This window comes from Phaenicophaeus curvirostris, chromosome 6 (genome assembly GCF_032191515.1).
Source record: "Phaenicophaeus curvirostris isolate KB17595 chromosome 6, BPBGC_Pcur_1.0, whole genome shotgun sequence".
Taxonomy (NCBI): Eukaryota; Metazoa; Chordata; class Aves; order Cuculiformes; family Cuculidae; genus Phaenicophaeus; species Phaenicophaeus curvirostris.
The window spans coordinates 50057813-50079843 of record NC_091397.1 but is presented as its reverse complement, the minus strand read 5'-3'; the positions used below and the strand labels follow the sequence as shown (position 1 = coordinate 50079843).

The 22031-nt window shown below is 44.5% G+C and overlaps 2 protein-coding genes across 2 annotated transcripts; one reads left to right on the top strand and one right to left on the bottom strand.

Annotated features, from left to right (window-relative positions):
- Positions 1-616: 616 nt before the first annotated feature.
- Positions 617-13367, bottom strand: NKIRAS1 (NFKB inhibitor interacting Ras like 1). Its single transcript, XM_069859066.1, has 5 exons — positions 13351-13367; positions 12340-12419; positions 11423-11549; positions 4240-4481; positions 617-1212 (listed from the first exon to the last, which is right to left on the bottom strand). The coding sequence occupies exons 3-5, from the start codon at positions 11514-11516 to the stop codon at positions 973-975; spliced, it is 576 nt and encodes a 191-aa protein (XP_069715167.1). The 5' UTR covers positions 11517-11549; positions 12340-12419; positions 13351-13367; the 3' UTR covers positions 617-972.
- A 1030-nt stretch (positions 13368-14397) lies between these two features.
- On the top strand, positions 14398-18168 carry RPL15 (ribosomal protein L15). Its single transcript, XM_069860153.1, has 3 exons — positions 14398-14612; positions 15645-15781; positions 17809-18168. The coding sequence occupies exons 1-3, from the start codon at positions 14441-14443 to the stop codon at positions 18112-18114; spliced, it is 615 nt and encodes a 204-aa protein (XP_069716254.1). The 5' UTR covers positions 14398-14440; the 3' UTR covers positions 18115-18168.
- The last annotated feature ends 3863 nt before the right edge of the window (positions 18169-22031 follow it).

Genomic DNA, 22031 nt, shown 5'->3' with positions numbered 1-22031 from the left:
AAAAGGCAGCCTCCTACACTCCCTAGCCCCCTCTCATAAAATAGTACAACACTTCGTACTGGCTGCTGTCTGCCTGGTAGCTTCATACCGAGGGTGGATTTCTGCAGTACAGCTGGTAAGAGTATTATGCAATGCACTAAACAAAGCCTGGGCAGTACCTCCTGCGTACAAAATTCTTCCATATAATTTCTCAGTAAAATTATCAGCTATATGAACGTGACTGATTTGTACTGGACATACTGGAACAAAACCACATACAGCTATGCTGTCCTTCAGGTTGCAGTTAAATAAATTCCTGAGCAGAAAGCACTACTTGCCAGACTTTGCTGACAAGTTTCATGTCAGGGTAGATCTGTTCTGATATCTCCCATAAGATTTGGCTTCTTCTTCCCTTCTCCTTCCCTTCTCCCTCCCTTCCAGACACTAGCAGAACTCAAGTGGGTAAATATGCTGGTAGTTGTTCCTACTGCCCCATCTTTTCTCCTACTACAACTCGCTGACCTCAGCTTCCTGCAGCATCAAAAACCCCGGTGGCTCTGTTTAAGGTCAAGGTAAAACAACTGTTGCCATTTCAAACATATCCTCTCCCTGAATTGAATGCTTTATCATCGTATTATTTGTGCCTAGAGGCTACAGTTCTACAGGGGGATTGCTTAATGATAAAATGTTGATTTGTCCCTCAACATGGCTGTAGCCAGGCGTAGTCAAAGACCCTGCTACAGAGGATCCACCTGTCTCTCCCACCTCCACAACTCTTGTTGCAAGGTAACCCCTCTCATGAAGTACTACTCAAGGCTTTTACCACCAGTCACTTTTCCAAGCCAAGTCCATGACAAGGAAGGATATCTCTTAGCCATAAGCTTGCTGAATTTATTGCTGAATGAGATTATTGCTTTAAGTGAAACTGAGAAGCAAATGGCACAGAAAGGACTTGGGCTTTGACCTGGCAGCAGCAGACAATGCTCAGGTAGCTTAGTTATCACAGTTATTCCCTTTACTCTTCCTTCCAGGCAAGGGGAATGTTGATTTGTTCTGGGACTGGGAGAGTTTGCTAGCTAAGAAGGTGAAGGGCTCGAGCAGCGTCTTCCGATCAGTCACAGTTACTTCCCATAGTCTCACTTTCTCAGCCCTTGCCCATTGTTGTGCTGTTTCAGTTTCCACTTGTCTTTGTTCCAGGAGGTCGGTTTTGTTTCCCAAGACAATAACAGTTACCTATAAACAAAACAAAAGGGTGATATTCACACTAAAAGCACCTATCACTCACAATGCTTTTAAACAGCAGACAAGCAGCAACACAGTTCAGACCTGTTCTTTAACTTAGCACTGGCACTAGGTAAGCTGTGAGTAATTTGGAAGATCAGGACCTGGGATTTGCATTAGACTCGTCTACTTGTGGGCTAGGAGCTGGTTTAACCACAGGATATGCAGGACTTCCTGCTCTCCCCCGACTGCTTAAAGGGAAACAATACCCAAGGGAGCCAAAGTTCAGTTCTCCCTTTACTTTGCAATTGAGCTGCCTTAGACAAATGATAAGAAAGGGACATCTGAGTAGGTCAGCACAGCGGATGCTGCAGAGATGTAAAAACGCATGGCAGGAGAGAAAGCCTGGACCCCACAGCTTGTTTCTTCCCAACCCCTAGCCCACAATATAAATAAAACAATCGCTGCCCCAAGGGTGGCTGCTGGGCAGGTTATTCTGCTCAGCCCCTCTCCTGGACCAGCTGCCTGCCCTCTCCCACATCCCCGGTAAGCCACAAGACGGACCTAAGCAGATGGTCTTCTGTTACTGAAAGGGTCAGATAAGCACCAGTGCCACGCTCTTGGTAGCAGTTTCTATAAGTCTAGGCATACTCTGCGCTGCCAGCTCTCTGCTGGACACCTCTATATGGCCGACTCTGCAGGGACAACTCTACACGGTGGGTGGGGACTGCTAGTTCCCCATATTCCCAGTTGCCCAGGGCTGAGGATGATGCTGGGGTGGAGGATGCTGTGCCCCCAAGACCCTCAATTTAAAAAAAACCCACCCCCCTCAAAAAAGAGAATGAAACCTCAACCCACTGATTGGTTCTGTACGTATGGAATTGTCCCCATAGAAAGTTGTCCCTTTCCTGTTTTGACAGCGGTTTATTAGCTAACTTGAGCAGCACAGCTGAATCAAGTCAGACCTTTAGCTGTGAGCATTAATCAAGTGACCTCTGTATCACAGCTCAGTGAGACAGCTCAGTACTATAGTTCTAGGAAGTGCTGAAGGTAGCCCATGCCACTAAAACTTACTGCTCCTGCTTATTTTAAGTTAACCATTTTCTAAAAATGTATTGCCAGCATCAGCTCCTAGGGGAAACTGTGCCTATATTTATAGTTCAAGGTCCTTAGTCAAACTTGCGTTTCATCTCTACACTAGTGGTTTCACATAGGTCAAGTGATGATCTGGGGGTTTTGCTGTGCTACACCTGCTTGCTCTTTCCTGTTCATCAGGCTCACTCCATGTTATCTTCTGTTTCTCTCCAGCTAGAGATGTTTGTCCTGTTCCTGTGAGGTCTGAGGCTTCCTTCCTTTTCTATAGCAGCCCAGGTGTTTGAAAACATGTTTTTTCCCCTCTGTAAAGGCTTTGAAAGAAGGGATAATCTTCATACATATTTACCACATGCTCCAACTGAATTTTACCTACGGTTAAGCTATGTCAGTGCAAGAGAACTCAACCTCTATTTAGTACAAAATTGGGCCATGCTTTAAGGTGTGTGCTGGAGAGTCCCCCAGCCAGCAGAGGCAAGGAACCAGCCATCAATGCTTTCTGTCATCTGCTACACAACAGGGGACTGTGACACTCCACAAGGTGAAGTTCTGATGGCTCAGAAGCACCATGTATGGAGATACATCCCTACTTCAGTTAAGGACGCATTCTAGTGGAGCCCAAACTTTGAGTCCACCGATGCTATGTTAACATAGGACTCCTGATCCCACTTTCTACACTTCGAAATCTATTTTATAGTGACTTGAAATCACAGGAATAAAACTAATTTATCCAGCTTATTGTGGGCACCACTTTTTTGACTATGTTATCCTTAGTCATGATCACAATTTTAAGCTGTCCCAGAAAGATAAACAAATTGGATGTTTTCTGAAATACCTGCATGCAACAAGAGAGAAGAGTTCTGGCAGGAAACACAGAAGACAAGGACACAGATCCTGTTGGGGCTGTGACTCCCTCTCTGCATTACAACATGCTTTAAAGTAATAAATGAGGGCCCTCACAAAACACAGCACGTGGGAAAAAATTCCTGCTTGTCCACCTTTCCTTGCCCTGCAGGGGAATTATGATTGAATCCCATATCCCTGATATACGTGACAGTGTGCAGGTCACACCAGCCCTACCAGCTAACATGCCTCTCCTGTGACTGTATGTTCAGCCACTGTCAAACTTGGAGCAAGCCTTCCTACACCACCGTAAGTGCTGTCAGTACTAAACAAGTTACATTTTTGGAAAGACTCTCCCTACCGTTATCCAATTAATTCTTCATGCACTTTTATTTTTTTTTAACAGCATAAACCAGACATTTGGAAAGCTGTAGGCTGAAGACATTTATCAGGGAAAACTACTCAAGAATATAAAGATACTGTAGGAAAAGCCATAATGCTAATGCCACAAGCAAGTTCTATTTGTTTAGCTAAGCTGGAACACTGTCAGCTGAAAACACTAGCTGCTTTCTAAGGGAAAATAGAGCAGTCATTTCACACAATTGAATTGATTCAATATGGTTGTTAAAATACATTAAAGCTGCTTTGCCAATTGACTAATGTCTGGGAGACCCATTGTCAATTACACTAGTTTGTAAGCCATCAAGTACATGAATACAAAACAAACAAAGATAATGCCCTTCATTATATTATTCTATGCACTTGACTTCCCGTGTACAATATCTAAAAAAACATATGAACTGCACTGCTGTAGACCATATGTTTTATTAGTCGTAAGTGTCCTGGCTGGTGCATTCAGCTAACTGAATTTTAGCTGTAGTGTAGGAAGTAAAAAAGGCAAAAAAAAGCATTCTTCTGCATCACATGTGAATTAGGCTTCTCTAGCATGAGAAAGCTTCCTTTGGCTGGACTGCTCAAGGCTGTGGGTACATTTGTTTTCCTTTGTACGTGAGTTTTACAGAAATAAATATCTATGCTTTGCAACTTTAGCTTCCTATCACTAATGCAGGGATAAGCCAAGCGGTTAAGGCATCGTGCATTTACCTCCTTTTTGTCTCTAAAGACATCGATCTCCTTTTTGAGCAGTTCGACTCTTTGGAAAGCTTCAAGGCTGGTCACGGCGTACACAAGGACAAAGCCATCAGCAACAGAGAAATAGTGTTTTGGCAATTCTACACCCTCCTGCAGACCCCTGGTGTCATAAAGCCGTAACTGTTCTTTCACCCCTCGGTCGGTCTCCACCGATGCCAAATACACGTCTTCCATTGTGGCACCCTCTTCCAAGCCTGTATGAAAACAAGTAGGAAAGTTCATCTGGTGTAAATACGGCACAAATATAAGAATTATTGGCAGTACAGCAGATTTTGGACCACAACAGCTTTCAGTGCATGTTTTTCAGAGTGATTTGACCTAGACTCAACCTTGCCTGACATTTCCATGAAGGGCTCTATTCACAGATCACCGCACCAGCTATTTACAATAGCAATGCTATGTAAATACAACCATCTAATATAAGAGCACATGATTATGCCTGTAAAATTAATCTATACAACATGCGCGTTCAGGATAGCATAAGATATATGTCTCTCTCTCCTGGGTTTCCTGAACTCCAGCCACCCAGTTTACCAGTTCTGTGCCAAACATGCTGCCAACAGCCCTGCTCAAACATACCCATTTGGAAGAAGAGCCAAGGAAGACCAGATAGTCAACTACTATCTGGGTCACTTCTTTGCTTCATACTGAGCTGGATCATACAGCAGAAGCAGGAGCTAAAGGAACAGTTCTTGAAATGAGTGTGTATTAGTGGTACAGCGAACCAACTAGTGAAATCAAGCCAGAAAGGAAAGGGGATGTTAGCATGCAAACAAAGTTGCACGCTATATTTACTTGAATACACAGTGAGCTTTTTCCATCCCTTAGGGATTTAAAATGACTCAGATTTCCTAATAGGAGCAAGCTCATTTACTGCAAGGTAAGTGCATGCACAAACTAACAAGCTTTCGTATATATATATGTATATCACCTGCTCCATGGTAACTATCTGCATACTGGCACTCCTTCCTTCCTCTGCCCCTGGTAAATGTCAGGTAATTTAAGGCAGTTTACTTTGAACTAATTAAAACAATTTTTTCCCAAGCCAAACCTGAAAACACATAGATCGCCTTATCTTTGTGTTCCCCCTGGATGCAGATGCATAAGGTTAAAAGTCCCAACAAACTACGTATTGTGTAGACAGGCCACTTCCAGAGTTGGTTTTAAGTATTCATATAAAGCCTCTGCAATCCACGTTTTTGCCTCCACTGCACTCCTATATACATGAATTGTTTGTTGTTGCAGAGCTACAATAATGAGTCCTGCATTATTCTCTTTGTCTGCCAAAAAAAAAGAACCATATTAGTGCATTGTTTAAGAAAACACAAGGGATTATCTGGCCTGTGAAAATAAGGAATTTGCTATATTCAATGAGTATTCAAAATACTTCACACTGACAAACAAGCTAAAGTATTCCACCCACGCTGATGGTTTCCCATGATATATGCAGCGTTCCTGTGCAGGGAAGTGGCACAAGCTGTTCTTTTTGCCCCTCTCTGTGCTGTCTTCATAGATCAAACTCTTATTAGGTTTGCAACAAATTAATTTATCTTGCATCCAAATATAGTCATGCTAACATGCAGGAGCAAAACTAAGAGCAGAAGGACAAAACAAAGGTTAATAAAAAGAGGAAGCATGAATGCATTCTGTGTGATTGCAGAATGTGTGACAAGGGCATTTTTAAAGACTGAAGTAGGTAACAGAGCCCTTTCTGGATATGGCACCGTATTTTTTCTTGCTGTGCCTCGTTGCGTTGTACAGACAGGTCAAGGAAGTATCTAGCATCAGTAAATACTATTTTGGCAAGAAGGAATGAACCGTAAGTATCTAAGTTTTCTTTTTACAAAGCAATGAATAATGTTGTACAGGCTTTTATCGTCTAAACACGGCACTGCAATGCAACAGTCTTTAATACATCCACATTCTCCTATGACAGTTTCTTCCTAATGGCATTAAAAGTAGCAGTGAAAATCATGACTTTTAACATTGTACTTGACAAGGAAGAGGAAAATCTAAGATCTGGGAGTTAAGTCAGCAGAATAGAACAATAAATTTTGATGGGCAAGAGGGGGAAATGGAATTTATGCATCAGTATCAGATTTCAGAGGTGAAATTTCACCTGAGTACATTGGGGGAGGGAGTATATGCAACTAGATTCCTAAGCAAACACAGATAATTCTTGAACATATCAGTGTCACTTTATTTTAGGTCCTGCTTCCAAAGACCAGACTGCCTGCTAGCCACTTCTTGCTGGCAATAACATTTGTACTTCTTGTTAGTACCCCCCTATCCACACACTTCCCTAGTCTCCATTCAAACTTGTGCTGGGCAAGTTGTTGTACAAGCTGCAGAACTAGTCAGGAAACCCCAGTGTTCTAGGAGGGTGTCTGACACCGTCCCATCCTCCGTGTCACAAGGACCCTGGTTCTCCTTTGCTTCACGGGCATCCCCAGGTGTCCTCCTACCTTTACTGCCTGGATCTGCGGGGACAGCTTGTGCTGGGGAGTTACTGCCCTGCAGACTGCTGCCAGTTCGAGTGGGATTTCCTTGGAGGAGAGCATTACTGTAGGCCTTTTCTCTCTCCTGCTACCAGTTTTTCTAAATTTACAGAAACATATTTTGAGATATCTACTGCTGTGACACAGATGAACGGGCAGATGGAACCAGCTCTCAGGTTCAGAAACTACGGGGGAAAGGGAAACTGACAAGACAGTGAACAATCTTGTGGTTTCTTTGGAAACAGGGAGGGTAGGCAGGAACAGATAGAAGATTGATGCCATTCTCTAGCACCTACTTAGCTAGTGCAAGTCTTGGGAGAGGCAGAAAGGTCTTTGTCTATGTTACCCACTGCTGCCACACAGGAACTGCTTAGCGGAAGCCCCACTCATAAATTGGATGGCGTTTCAACCCCTGGTGGTTTCCCAGTGAGGAAAAGAAAAGACTCAATATACTAACGAATACTGCACAGTCAGGCTAGAGACATTGCAAACACCAAAATAAAGCAAAATTTCAAGTTGGATGGAATTTCAGAAGTTCCCAAGTGACTCTTAAACATAAATGCAGTGCAAATTTTGTGTCTCCTTGAGTACTTTTGAAGGTTTCCTATGTAATCTCTCCTTCCCTCTTTCATCAGGAATGTAGCAAAGACCTCGCAAAACTTGCCATTCCTTGTATTTGTATCTGCAGGATGACAGGCTTTGCTTGCTTAGACCTCAAATGACAGCATATCAGAAGATCCCTGATTCTGAGAAGAGCAGGACAGGCCTCAACAGGAGCTGGTCTGTTTAGGTTTACCTGTTAGTTAAGTACTGGTCACATCAACCAGCAGCTATGGCTATGACCCTCAGTTGCATACATTCATCTCCATTTTCTTCTATTTCTAAAATGCAAGGCTGACTGTTGCTCTATCAGGAGGCAGTTTTGATAAGAAATGAAGATGTAAGAATGCATAATTTGGTTAATTAGCCTCCACATCTTTGGAGCAGTGAAAGCCAAAACTCAAAATCCCTCTAGCTGAGACTAAGAGAGCCAAATTCTCTCATTATAAGTACTACCACAGTAATATATGGTGTTTTTATTCCTGGCTAGTAAGATGATTTGAATCTGCTTATGAATAACCTGTCTATACCAGCTATTCATACAGCCAGGAGGCAGAGATGAGGGAAATAGCGCTTTCTACAGGAAGAATTCTCATCTCCTCCTGTTGAGATAATAAGCTTTAACATAGGCAGAGGGGCAAGAGATATTTCTGAACCATCAAAGCAAAAATACCTGTCCTGTTTACAGACATGTCCCGTGCCAGAGTTAAGCCAGCAACTCTCCTGCTAGCCCTCTCAAGAGAGCTCAGGCCAAGCAGACCCAGGTACCACTGGCATTTAGTGGGACAATCTTCTCCTGCCAGTCAAGAATCCATTTCATGACGAGGAGAAAAGAGTGGCCCCTCTTTCTTCAGGAGTGCAAGAGAAGATGGAGGATTTAGACAAACATTGAAGTCACAAAAAGAGAGATCATCCCAGGTAGTGGACACCATATAGGTATGTGCAAATCTTAACAACTATCTGGCCTGATCTATGGCAATATAGTCCCTACATGACTCAAAAGCTACATCTGCACCCATTTCAAACATCTCCTTTCAGTTTTTGTCTGATTCCTTTTATCAGTTTAGCCAGAGAGGCTGTCACGCAATATGTATGTTACTTTGTGCAACTCTGACAGCACCTCTCATCTTTTTGCCCTCTCCCTTCTCATCTTAGGACCCAAGGAAAACAGCCACTCTTGCAGTTCTAAAGCCTAGCACAAAGCCTGGTACCAGACATTAACACTCACATGCTCCAGGAACAAATATATTCCTTCTTGGGGGTATCCCTCCCTTCTGAGCACATTTTCCTCTTTGACCTCAAGCAATCTTAGTGCCTTTGCAAGGATGCCAGCTGCCCACCACGTAAGTCCACTTAGGGACCTTATCTGTGACGAGCCAGGGAGAGCTGAAAGCGCACTTTTTTTTCTAGGAAAAGAAACACAGTGCAACTGGGTTTACAGCACCATTAGCAAGCACACAGCCAGGAGCATGGGCTTAAAGCCAAGGGCTTTATATAGCAGCATGAAACCTCCAAGGACACTCCCCTGTGCCACCGCTCCTTTTTATAGGAAAGTCAACAGGAGGCATGCCAGCACTGACAGCCTCATGGCTGATTTACAGTCAGGAGGAGACTCCCATGTCGGTGGCTGTGACACCTCAGAGGATCACACCAGATCTTCTGCTCTGAGCCTACAACTAAGTCTGAGCATGCCTCTTGTCATGGAGAAGGATGTAGACGCTGTCAGGAATGGAGAGACTTCATGCACTGGCTCAGCAGTCCTCCCCATGGCTCCTTGGCCCTTGGACCGGCCGCAGTGCTGTGCCTGACGTCAGTCAGGAAGCACAGGTTTTGAAACAGCTTGTTCCCGTGTTGCCATACCTGGTGAGCTGCCTTGCTGGTTGGCTCTGAACAGATGGGCTTTCAGCAAACACACTCTTCCTTTTTGCCTCCTGCCAAAAAGGCCACCAGCCAAGATGTACAAGTCAGCTTTCTGGAGGTCGCAGCTTTAGGAAATGAGGATTGAGATTCAGTAATCATCTTTTAAGTGCGGAGTGGCCAGCCCTGACATGGCAGCACCAGCAATGGGTCTGTGCAGTTTAAAACAGCTGAGCTAAGGAGCAAGCGAAGACTCCATTCCTCAAATTCTGTCCTTGCTCAATTTGATCCTCACAGTGACATCCTGCCTTAACAGTTCTAGTGTTAAATCAATACAGACTGGTGCAGTAGCTGAAGATCTTCTGGGAACCATTTTCACAGCCCATATTTCAGACACACCTGCCAGACGAGCCTGTGGGCTGAGGAAGAGGCAGGGAGGACTGTGACCACTCAGTGGGACTGCCAGAAAGACCAACATATCAGTCCATTTCCAAGAATGTGCCTGATAGCACACGCGGGTGCCACAGTTGTTTGTCCTTTGGGGCTGCAGTGGCTCCATATGAGCCTTCACCTTACTCTGATCTTGCCTTTGCTACTTGCCTTCCTCTCTGGATATCTTGAGAATAAGACTTGATCAAAATAATTTAAAATGTGAGGCTGCCTTCTTTCTTCTCCCCTTACACTCACCCTCCACTATCAGCTGCTCCCCGCCTTACTGTTAATTCCAAAAAATTAGAGCAGAGCTGCTAGAAAGAAAAGTGGTAGGTTGGGGTTTTTTTTTAATTTTAGAGGGGTGGGAAATCTGTGTTGCACAATGACTCCTGCCGGAGCATAGCATTCAGGAGTGATGGAGGGACACCTGCAGCTAAACCCCAGGCATGAGGCCCCGCTCAGGTTATGTCAGCCAGTATCCATGATGTTGTATAATCATGTACATGGCTGGCTCCATAAATAGCTCCTCCGATCAGCAACACCCAAATATCCTTCCCGCCTGGGTCGCTAATAGGAGCTTGGGGCAGGAATTAATGCAAGGCAGTATGATTTAAGCAATGTGGCCTTGCTTGTGCTGCTCAGGCATCTCTGACAATCACGCAGCCCAGCAGAGAGTCAGGTCTGCAGCAAAGGTGAAAGCCTTCAGCGTGCTGATTTTGCAACCCTTACGCTGAAAGCTACGTAGGGCTAGGTGCATAGGGCTCAGTAGGATGCTGGAAACAGATGTTGCTGCAACATTAGAGGAAATCCTCCTTTTATACAAGGGTATTAGCACAGTTCTGTATCATGCTTTGCCAGCAAATTCCTCCCATCCACACATTTTAAAGCCACAGTGCCTGCAATGCACAGTTCTAGAAATCCCGGTGTTTACCCAGTAACTTACCCCAACATTTAATTTACCAGCCCAAGGAAAAGATACAAATGGATTAGACATCTGCCAAAGCCCTGAAATTCACTCCTGGTGCAACCCCTTGTTTCTAGGTGAGGCAGGAATAATTCACTAGCTTGCTGATCATTGACCTTCCTCTCAAAGCCAAGTCATATGGAAACAGAGGAAAAACCAGCTGGTTTTGCCTTCTTTCCCTTTCTGTTGTGCACAACAAGTCTCAGACATCCCATCCTCCTGTCTCAAGTCCATTTTCCATGGGAAGATTTCTCTGAGAGCTACAAAGCTTGGTCCTTGAAGTTCAGCACAGAATGTGGGACTTAAAATACAGTTGTTGTTTTTTCCCTGCGCATTGATTAAGTGTTATCCAAAACAAGGCAAAATAAACCTTTTAGGAGACAGAACAAAATTCTAAACAGCCTCTCCACTCACCACATGATATCTATTTAATTTTAAGGCATCTACAGCATCTTTCAGAGAATATTTTGTATGTAAATAGGCAGCAAGCACATCACCTACTTTCTGTGTTGGTTTCTTTTTAATCATTCATATGTTTTATAACTGGGAACATCACAGAAAGAGGTCTTTTCCAAGCCTCTTTTTAAAATTGGTAAGTAAGGGATATGAATTTCACGAATTGCCCAGAGATACAACGAATTAATTTCCACATTAATTTCCTCATTAACCTCAGTGCAGCTTGTGGTCCGCAGTTACGGCTTTTCGGGGGACAACACATAACAAGAGTCTGGAAAAGGAAACAATTTAAAAAAAACCAAACCCAAAACATGTAAAAATATCTCACCGACAGTATGCTTTCCATAAAGAAGCTGCTCCAAAATTGCAGTCTTTCCAACTGAGGCCATTCCGCAAACCACCACCTTGTAGCCCTTTCCCATCTTTCCCGAGCAGGCAGAGTCAGCAGGCGAGCACTGTGCAAACACAGAAGTCTGGTAGCTCGGACGGCAGCAGAGCTCAGCACCAGACAGAAGCAAAGCCCCTGGAAGGTGAGAGGCAAAAATGTGAAGCAGTGGGTGCCTCGGAGGAACAGCTCCCTCCCAGGCGCTCACCAGAGATTGATATTTTTAGGACTGGAGTTTCCTCCCACAGCGTGTTTTAAGGTTTTAGGCTGCTGCCATGGGTGTTGATGCTTGCCTGCAGCCTCGATACTCATCCTGTTGGGCTCAGGGAGACTGTTTGGAAGCACTGAAGTGTGTAAACACTCTGGGGCAGGGGTTGTGCTTGTTGGTGCGTGTGTACACTGCAAGATTTGCATTATCAGGCTTTGTGGTTTTGATGTGGGCCTGATGCGGGCACCCTGGTCTAGTGAGATGTCCCTGCTCGGGGCAGGGGGGTTGGAGCTAGATGATCTTTAAGTTCCCTTCCAACCCAAACTAGTCTGTGATTCTATGGTATCTGGTGGTATTCAGGATGACTTCTGGAAATGCAACAGCACCGCGGTTCCTTCCCTTTTCTTTCACACACAAAAAGTTTCTGGCTTTTACAGTCCAGGAGGTGTAAAAGAAGAGCATTAAGGCAGAAGCACGGGAATGCAACTGCAAAAGCAGTTTTTTTAGCCTGTTTTTAAATCCGTTTGGGTGGGTGGGGGTTGGTTTTAGCAGGAAGCCTCCAGAAGGGGTTCCCTCTGCAAGCCAACTACGCAGGCCCTAACCCTCAGGCTGCTGTTGGCAGCAGTCTGCCACCCCGAGAGCTCAAAGGTACCTTCTCAGGCACAGGAGAGGCCGGCCTTGTCCTGTTTCAGTTCCAGTTTAACTGGGTAACGCTTCACAAGCCGGGATGCCCTGCAAAGCATGCACAGAAAAACAGAAAGGTCACTCTGCAGCTGCATGGAGGCAAAGCCTAATATTCCAATTTTGATTCCCCAGCGGGGCCCCACATCTCTGCAGCAGCACACTGGGGATGCTGCTGGGAGCCAGGAAGGAGGACAACAGCCTGCCAAGCACCTGCTCCTGCAAATTCACCTCTATAGGTGCAGAGGGGAGGCACAGAAATGCTGGGGCACCTGTGCCCGAGGGATACAAGCAGCTGGGGGACCTGCTGGCACCAAGGATCCAAGGATAAAGCTGGAACCTCAGCCACAGCACAGGCTGCTTATACTCTGGGCAGCCCCGCTGGAAGCACCCACAGGACTGGGGTGCTGCCTGCCCGTCCCCTACAAGGCTTTAGGGCTGGTTTTAGGACTTTTTTTTAGGACTCTTAGAGGTTATGAAGTTTTTTTAAAAATTATTATTGTTGTTAGAAGTCGGTTTGGGTTTTTTTTTTTAAGGGTTCTTTTCAAGATTTCCCTCAAAGTACATTTTTTCTGGGTCACGCTAATTCTCCCCTACCCCCTACCCCTTATCCCTATATCCCCTATCCCTATATCCCTATAACCCTATATCCCTATATCCCTATATCCCCTATCCCTATAACCCTATACCCCCTATCCCTATATCCCTACATCCCTATATCCCCCTATATCCCCTATCCCCCTATATCCCTATATCCCTCTATATCCCCCTATATCCCCTATCCCTATCCCCCTATATCCCCTATCCCTATATCCCCTGTCCCTATATCCCTATATCCCCTATCCCTATACCCCCTGTCCCTATATCCCTATATCCCCTATCCCTATACCCCTATATCCTCTATCCCTATACCCCTATGCCCTCTATCCCCATATCCCTCTATCCCCGGCCCCGCGCGGCCCCGCCCCGCGCGCGCCCGCACCTGTCCCGGGGTTCCCACGGCGCCCATTGAGCCGCGCAGGGCCCCGCCCCCCGGCGCCGATTGGTGCGCGGCTAGCCTCCCTCCTCCCCCTCCCCCAGGACTACATTTCCCATGAGGCGCCGCGGCCGTCGCCGGAAGCTCGGCCCCGCCGCAAAGGAGTGTGGGGAATAAGCTTCTTCCTTTCCGGTGCTGGGAGCCATCAGGTCAGGGTTAGTCTGCGTTCGGCCTTTACCTCGATCCGCTCCCATCCCGGGCCCGGGGCGCTCATCCGCCTGCCCCGCTGCCGCCGCCGCCCCGGAGGGGTGGTACGGGCCGCCCCCGCGGCGTGGGGGCTCGGCGGGGAGCGAGGCCCGGGCGGGCGGCGGTGGGGCCCGCGGGCTGCGCCTCGTCAGGGCGGGCTGGGCGCGCCGGGCGGGAAGGAGGATGCTCGGTCGGAGCCAGGGTCGCAGGCGCAGGGCGGTTACAGGCCGCACGGCTTGGTTGGACCCCGGGTTTGCAGCCGTTTAGGCCACGATGCAGAATCGGGGTGGCTTGGGGTGGGGATGGCAAGAGCTGTGCAGAGAAGGGTGGGGAAAGTCACACGTCAGCAGGGGGGTTGTGCAAATAAAGTGAGCTGCGTTTGTCTGACGGTCATTTGAATGGTGGGTTAATGGGAGTTCATTTACATCTGCTAATTGCTGCAGGTGTGTGAGGGTTCCGAGGTTTCTAGAGGTAATTAAGCCACGTTAATGACCACACCATTGACAGTCGCGTAATTCTCTATAGATGAATATCCACAACCTAGTATCAAAATCAGTAGTTAATATCTGAACCATCTGACATACATATCTGAAAAATTCTCATCTGAAGAGTTAAAACACTTAACATGTGAGAAGGAAAAAAGTTACTGAAAATGGTAAGTGCTTTGTTCCCAACTGTGAGCCATGTTACCAGATGTACCAGTGGTGTAAAGCAGCTCGAGAGTGTCACATGTGCCAGTAGCGTTATGTGTGTGGGTTTATGCAGTCTCTCTGTTGGAAACTGTTCAAATTTGGAATTGGATTTTGTTCAGTTTTTTTCATTGATCTCTCAATTCAGCAGGTAGACAAACATGGGTGCTTACAAGTACATCCAGGAGCTGTGGAGGAAAAAGCAGTCAGATGTGATGCGATTCCTCCTTCGTGTCCGCTGTTGGCAGTACCGCCAGCTGTCTGCCTTGCACCGGGCTCCCCGGCCCACCAGACCAGACAAAGCTCGCAGGCTGGGATATAAGGCCAAGCAAGGTAATGAGATGTGGAGATGAAGTCTGTGTGCTTCATGATGAAGTGACCTGAGTTTTATGTGTCTTCCTTCCTTCCTTAAGTGAGAGTAGAATCATAAAACCTGAAATGTAAATGTACCTCAAGATCCTGTATCGTCCTGCATGACGTTAATATTATAGACGTGTTAAATGGGTAGCGGTGCCCAAAGCCCAAAACCGTACTTCATGTAACTTATAGTTCACACCTTCTGTGGCCGTTTTGGCAGATGGAGATTAAATGGGCTTTGGCTTCATTCTTGTGCTGTGTTTCTACTGCAGAGTTGATCAACGCTTTTAGTATCCTATGTTTGGGGAGTGTCCCTTTTCTGCCCAGATTTTATCATGTGTTATTTTGACTGTAATACAGTTGTATGTGCTTGAGTAAGCAGGATGACGCAGTTTGTGCTGTCATTAGAAAACAGTTACTGGTCAGTGAAGGAAACTTGGGGAAAGTGGCCATCCACTTGCAACTTGAGCAAGTCCTTGAAACGATACATTTGTTCACTATGAAAATACAAAGCTAAGAGTCTGTGTTTCTGCTCACTGTGAAGTTTGTCTAGTTTCCTCATTTTTCAGTGATCAGATTTTAGCAGGATTTGTGGATGGCTTGTTCTTCAGTGCTTTATGACTGCTCCTATCAGAGTGTGGGATTTTAGTTCTGGATTGGTTGGTTTTTGATTGGGAGTTATGCATAGCTGTGGCTGTTTTTAGTGTATTTGGAACTGCATAGTGGAGAGGTGCTATAAACTGGTTTGGAAGTAAAAAGTAGTTGTGACAGAACATCACTTCCCTTACTCAGTTGTAACAGAAACATCTTGTGCTAGCCACCTCCAGTTGTAGGTTTTGGTGAAAACTGGTACAGTGACCTAATGATTTGTATAGTAACCTAACTTGCATGTAAAGCTTTTGGGGTTGGAAATGCAGAATGAGCATTGAAATTGCCTTGCTGTGGTTTACACTTGCAGTGGTTTGCACTACAGAATTCTTGTAGTTCCTAAGTCACTGTTTCTTCTAGGTTACGTTATCTACCGTGTCCGTGTTCGCCGTGGTGGTCGTAAACGCCCAGTTCCCAAAGGTGCAACCTATGGTAAACCTGTGAATCATGGTGTTAACCAGCTGAAGTTTGCCCGGAGTCTTCAGTCTGTAGCAGAGGTGACTATTTTGGTTATTGCTCAGAAACGTGGCGGTAGGAAGGTCTTTCTTAGTCTGTAAAAGCTGAAAATATTCAGAGGTAGAAAAACCAGCCAGACAACTGGTTTGTTAATATGTTGGATGAAAGATCTTCTTAAAATCTGTATTGAGACAAATTAAAAACTATTTAGACTCTACGAATATGGTCTGGGGAAGGTAATACTTGGGTGATTTATTGAAGTTCATAGTGTATACTTACTTCTAAAGTAAGTATTCTCTTATTTGCCACAGTATTTGCACTGAAAAATAGGCATACAACTAGAATAAACCCCAGTAAAATAAAGGATTAGGCATGAGAAATGAAACTTCAAATACTCTAAGGTGTCTGACATCACTCATAAATAAATCCCACCTCTGTATTCCCTGCCATGCTGTATGTCTTACCAGCTTTAGGTAATGGTCTTTCCATGAAGTACAAACGAGTTCCTGTCTTAAGTCTATAACACCTGTTTGTGCAGTAGGAGTGCCACACAGCGTGCTTGGCTGTGTCATTGGATCTGAAAGTGGTGTGCCAGAGACCTTTTTGTTCTTTATAAAAACTTCGGTACCTCACAAGTACAAAGATTGGTGGTTCACTTGTTTTTAGGTGGGATCATGTTAACCACTGAAATAATCAAAATGGAACCTTTCATTCAATGAGAACTTGAAGTTTCATAATGTCACAGTAGTTATGTTGGAGAGATGTAGTCCTTTTAGAAAAAAATCTTTGAATGGGTTTGAATTAAGTCTGCCCTCTCAAAAAACACATTGTGAAAGAATATAGACTGCTCATTGCCTTTCCATCTTGAAACAGGAGACTGTTCTGTTCCTAGGACTTACTAGTAAGTTATTTCAGCAAGTTGAATATGGCGGGGGTCTTTTAAAAGAGGGGAAAAAGCGTAAATGGGACGTGCCAATTTAAAAGAAACACAGATTATTAATTTAAATTAAAGATGTCATTCTGTGTTTTAAGTGCTAATGGCGTGCTCTTCATATGTGCTATTCCCAGGTATCTGATGGCTAGTCTCATGCCCACTTGTGGTGACAGCTCATGGAAGAGGTTATTTGCCCTCAGTTTTAATTTGAAATTTTCTTGCTCTGACGTGCTCTTCCCTGGAAGACACATATTTTCAAGCTACCATCCTAACAAGGAAGCTGGTTGAGGGTGGTTGATGTTTAATGTTCAATAGATATGTTGCTCTCACAAGCTAGAATAAAACAAAAACTTGAGAGTTTTGTCACATATGCATAAATAGTCAAGTGCTGTTGAGTGGAAGGCTAGCAATAGGTTGAGATCACATCAGGGTAGAAGATGGGGGGGCTCCATTGGTTTATACTTTCTCGTGGTGAAGAAAAAGTCCTAGGATGAAACATACTTTTAGCGTTCTAAATAAGGAACATTCTTACCAGGAGAGGCAGATGGAATTGCATAATTGATATTTTCTGATTTGTTTTGTTTTCTAAACTAAGACTTCTGCTTCCCAGCCCCAAGTGAGGATAAGAATAGCAAGCACTGGTATGCCAGAAGTGGAACAAAGATTGTTACCTCAGCTGTTTCGTTTATCCTATCAGTATGGGCTTGTTCTCTGCTGAAGTGTCTTTCTCCCCTGTAGTGTTGCGTGTGCAAATTGATCAGTCTTTCATAACTTCCCACAAAAGATTTTTCCATGGCCCCAAGTGCAGCTTGAGCTCTTCATGCTTATTGGGTTCTTTGGCACGCAAAGTAGTTCTTTTCTTTTGTCAACCAAGCACCTCCCTGCTTACATGCTTTAAAACCAAAGAATCCGAGCAGCCTTTTTTAATACTGTGTTCCTTTCAGCTATTGATTTTTCTTGCATCTTCACAACTGGAAGGGGGAACAGTACTTTCAGGAAGAGAGGGCCTCTGGGGAAAAATTACAATTTCTAGCACCTACAGAATGTTAGGTTTGAGTTATTCATGCTTTTCTGTATGAAGAGTTCCGTGGATCCATGAATTTACAGCCTTTTGCATGCTTTTTTTTCCTCTAGGAACGTGCTGGCCGTCACTGTGGGGCTCTGAGAGTCTTGAACTCTTATTGGGTGGGTGAAGATTCCACTTACAAGTTTTTTGAAGTGATCCTCATTGATCCCTTCCATAAGACCATCAGGCGCAACCCTGATACCCAATGGATCACCAAGCCTGTTCACAAGCACAGAGAGATGCGTGGGCTGACGTCGGCTGGGCGGAAGAGTCGTGGTCTTGGCAAGGGCCACAAATTCCACCACACCATTGGTGGGTCGCGTCGTGCTGCCTGGAGAAGACGCAATACCCTGCAGCTGCACCGTTACCGTTAATTCTTGTAAATGTATCGATCTAATAAAGGTGTTGCAGGTTGTCGAATTTAACAAGTGCTTCTGCTGCTTTTTGGTTTACGTGGGGAAGTGTAGAATTCTCCAGTTCAGCTGTTTCCATATTTTGAAAGGCTTTTGAAAGATGTAGTTTGATGGTTGTGAAGATCATAGGCCCTGAGCATAGAATTCTGTGATGGGTTTCACTTTTGGTAAGACTGAAAAGACGTGCAGTGCGAGTGGAATGCCTGATGGCCTGTCCATGCTTTTTTTACTGTTGGTCTGACTATACTTCTTTGCTGTCTGTAGGTCAGGGTCTCCGTGTCCCGTGCCTCGACAGAAATCCAGCTTTGATTTTGTGCAATGAGATGTAAACTGAAAATGCTAGTTTATTTTTTATAGGTGATTAAATACTAATGACAATTTTGGTTTTCAAGTTCTGGGTTTTTTTCTATGTCTTCAATGCGAAACCAGCTGTTGTGCCTGTGTATCTGCATGGGCTAAATTGCCTAAACTCGGAATAGAAGGGTAAGGGTTGCTCTGTTCATTGTAGCGCACAGCACTTTAAATACAGACGCTTCACAAAGAACTGTGCAGTGGTTTAGGTTGAATAATAAAGTACTGACTGCAGAGTAGATATTACTTAATTGGTTTAGGATTTCAGGCTGTTTGTGTTACACTTTGCAGTGGAGACGGTGTTTCTTAGATCTGCCTTTTGATACCAGAACAATGTTTCTCTGATGTTAAAGGCACTTGAATAGCTGCATTCTGATATACTCCGCATGGTTAGGTGGTAGAAATAATTGCATTTGGGTGACAGACAGTTATAATATATGAATATATTTTAGGCTATGTTTTGTGAAATTACAGTGTGATCTTTCAGCATGAAGTCACTTGGCACATAAATGCTGAGAGGAGAGTAACTGCGATTTCTGATAAATTAGCTGTGTGGCTGTCCTAGCTTGCACAGATTTTGTACTATGTCCATTGGGTAGAGCAAGGAAAAATGATTGATAGGTCCAAGAAGTAGTTGTGGTTGTGTCTTCCTGATCTTCAGCTTGGGATGTGGAAAGTTTAAAAAAAAAAAAAAAAAAAGCGGTGCTGGGACTGCAGTGTCCAAGATTTGCTCTTCAACTGAGAAATGGGCTTAGTTATTCTGCTTTTCGATTGAAGCTTTTACAGGAGGACAGTAGTCTGAAGAAGAGTCTTTTTGGCAGTGTATTCCTCAAGCTAGGAGGAACAGCTCAAGGCAGCAGCGATCCTTTCATGACATGTTCTATCTGGCTCAAATTAACCAAGAATATTCTGTTAAAAGTGCTATTCGCTCCTCTAAAGAAGGGAGTTTGAGGGGTTTTTTTTAGCCTTTTGTGTGAAGTAGTATTCTTGAAAGTGGCTCTTGTGATGGTGTTGGACAGGAAGCGGAATTTCCTAGGAACAGGGAGGTTTCCCCAGAGTATGCGGGGAGTTCAGGTAGAGAGGGGGCTGACCTTTCCCTGCTGTAGATGCAAGGGCTGAGGGTGGTGCTAGCACAGCCAGTGTGTCCCTTTTGCTTTTAAAGGCAACAACTTTGAGTATGATTATGCTGTACTAGGACTTGCTAAGCTGTTCAGGACCCTGGCCATTGATGGGGGAAGGTGATACCAGGTGACTGGGCAGTCAGTGCTAACACTGTGTCCTTTGTCAAGGTTCAAAACTTACAGCCTAAAGTGGGAGGGAGGTATCTTCACTGAGATTTGCTTGAGTTTTCCACTCATGGTCCTGTAGCTCTTTGAGCTTTAAAACAAGGAGGAAAATAGTATACCCTCCAAAGTTTATTGAAAGCTACTGATCAAAGTGTATTAAGAGGGCATGGTATTTATCAGACTAGCTAGGGAATCTGAAATAGATACTGTCTTCAGTGGGAGCTCTGGGTGTGTAATGGCTCATCCCAAGTTGTCAGGAAATCAGATTGCCTTAGCATCATCTCACACTGGAAGTGTCTTATGCTCTGTTAAAGAGCATTTTGGGTTGGAAGGAGGGGAAATTGCAGTGCAGCATTTGTATGAAGAAGGAGGGCAAATTATCTTCTTCGTTAAAATCTGTGTTTAAAAAAGGCAAAACATTGAGGAAAAACGTTTGTTCAGGATTGTTACCTTGGGAAAGAAACCAGGCTGGGATGTGATCTCTGCCTTTCCTGCTTGATGGTTTTTGAACCTGTTGTGCAAGTTCAGCAGAGATTGCAAGTCTGTATTCCTTACAACTTTGGTGAAAATCAGTCACCTGAGACACCAGTTCTAGTGAGAGGCTGCTACTGAATTCCAAGAGTCTTCCTGAAGCACAGAGACTGGGCTGTAGCTGAGGGAGGTGGTGGGAGGGAAGAAGAACCATCAGGAGCTACAGTGGTGAAAATTATGTTAAGGCATGGAGGTGTCCAATAGTTGGTTTCCAAGACATCTACTTGGCTTTTCTTGCAGGACTGCTTATTTTTCAGTCTGAACAGGCATGCTTTAGACAGAATTATGAGAACTGTCTGGTTTCTAGGCAAGCCAAAGTGAGTATCACAGTTAAACTGCAGAGAAACAGGGCTATTTCAGGCTGGTCTCAGACGCTGTTGAAAATAGTTGTCCATAAGCTTTTATTAGACTGGATTTCACTTTTCTGTAAGCTGCAGAGATTAACTAATCCCTTAGCTTTTGGTAGAAAGGGCTTGGCAAGTAATTTGGCCCCTGTTAAGAGACTAATTGTGTCCTCCTGGAGGGTGGGATGTGTAAAAACAGATTGTGTGGCTTTGCATGTTCTTTAAATAAACAGGTAGTAAACTCCCTTCCGTGTAGCTAATAGAAGTGTTCATCACTTGGCAACGCCAGATAAGTTGAAAAGCATAGAACATGCTAATCAACTGAGTGCAATTGTTTCCTTATGCTGTTTCTGAAGGGTTGGGAGCCTCTGCAAGGCAGCTGTGTGCTGCCTGTGGTAGGCACAGATGCTGATGGAGGGGGCAGTTGGCTCCTTCTTTGCAGCACAAAGTCATTGAATGTCAGTGGTGATTTTGTAGGGGTCTTAGAATGAAGTAATTGGTGATGGAAGAGAGTAATAGCTAAACTTGCTCACTTATCTCTGTCCTTGTAATGCAGCAGTTGTTCACTATCATTGACCCATTGAGAAAAGTGGCTACATGTGAACAGTCCCATCCAGCTAATGAATTAAAAAGCAGGGCTCTAAAAGTAGAGCCCGATTCCTACTCTTTTATCTACTCACTCTCGAAGATGGGAGAAAAACACTATGATTTTTTTGCCCTTGTACAGCTGCCTTCTCTTACAGCACACACAGGTCTAGTTCTGAGAGCATCAAGGCAAAATACCCAGTGATAGAAATGCTGCTTCAGCCACAAAGAAAGCAATTTGGATTTGAATTGACACTCTTTATGGAGCTTTGAGCAAGCACCAACTTTTTGATCCAACTCTTTTCAAGCAATTACTTGAAATGTAAAGCTGTGTAAAAGGATAGAGAGCCTGCAGGTTATTCTTCTCTTCATGTGTCAAGGTTCTGAATCAGCCTCAATTTAATAATTACACGCAGAGTGTTTAGGCTGCAAAGTCTAGCTCCCTAAAGTTAGGAAGTGCCTGATCTACGCTGCTTATGCAACCTTTAATTCAGTGGCTATCCCTCTCTTACCTAACATATGTGGAGAGGCCTCTGGCAAAGCCAGGAATGGAACCCAGTTCTTCTGGGCCCCTTGTCACTGCCTGAAATTTATCAGTGTGCTTTTCTTTGGTATCAAATGATGCTCAATGATATCCTGTAATTAAAGGCTCTTATGTAATGAAGATGACATTTAATCTCATTAAATACTGTCAACTCTCCATCATTCAGGGAAACGGAAAGCTGGGGTATCCTGGAGATCAGGGAGCTCAGTGGGAGCAGATGAGTGATTAAATTAAGCC

Coding starts and splice junctions, on each gene's coding strand:
- RPL15 (XM_069860153.1), top strand. CDS start 14,441: ATGGGTGCTTACAAGTACATCCAGGAGCTGTGGAGGAAAAAGCAGTCA. Junction 14,613..15,644: donor GGGATATAAGGCCAAGCAAG/GTAATGAGATGT, acceptor TGTTTCTTCTAG/GTTACGTTATCTACCGTGTC. Junction 15,782..17,808: donor GTCTTCAGTCTGTAGCAGAG/GTGACTATTTTG, acceptor TTTTTCCTCTAG/GAACGTGCTGGCCGTCACTG.
- NKIRAS1 (XM_069859066.1), bottom strand. CDS start 11,516: ATGGGAAAGGGCTACAAGGTGGTGGTTTGCGGAATGGCCTCAGTTGGA. Junction 4,482..11,422: donor TTATGGAAAGCATACTGTCG/GTGAGATATTTT, acceptor GTTTTCATACAG/GCTTGGAAGAGGGTGCCACA. Junction 1,213..4,239: donor TCTTTAGAGACAAAAAGGAG/GTAAATGCACGA, acceptor TTTTGTTTATAG/GTAACTGTTATTGTCTTGGG.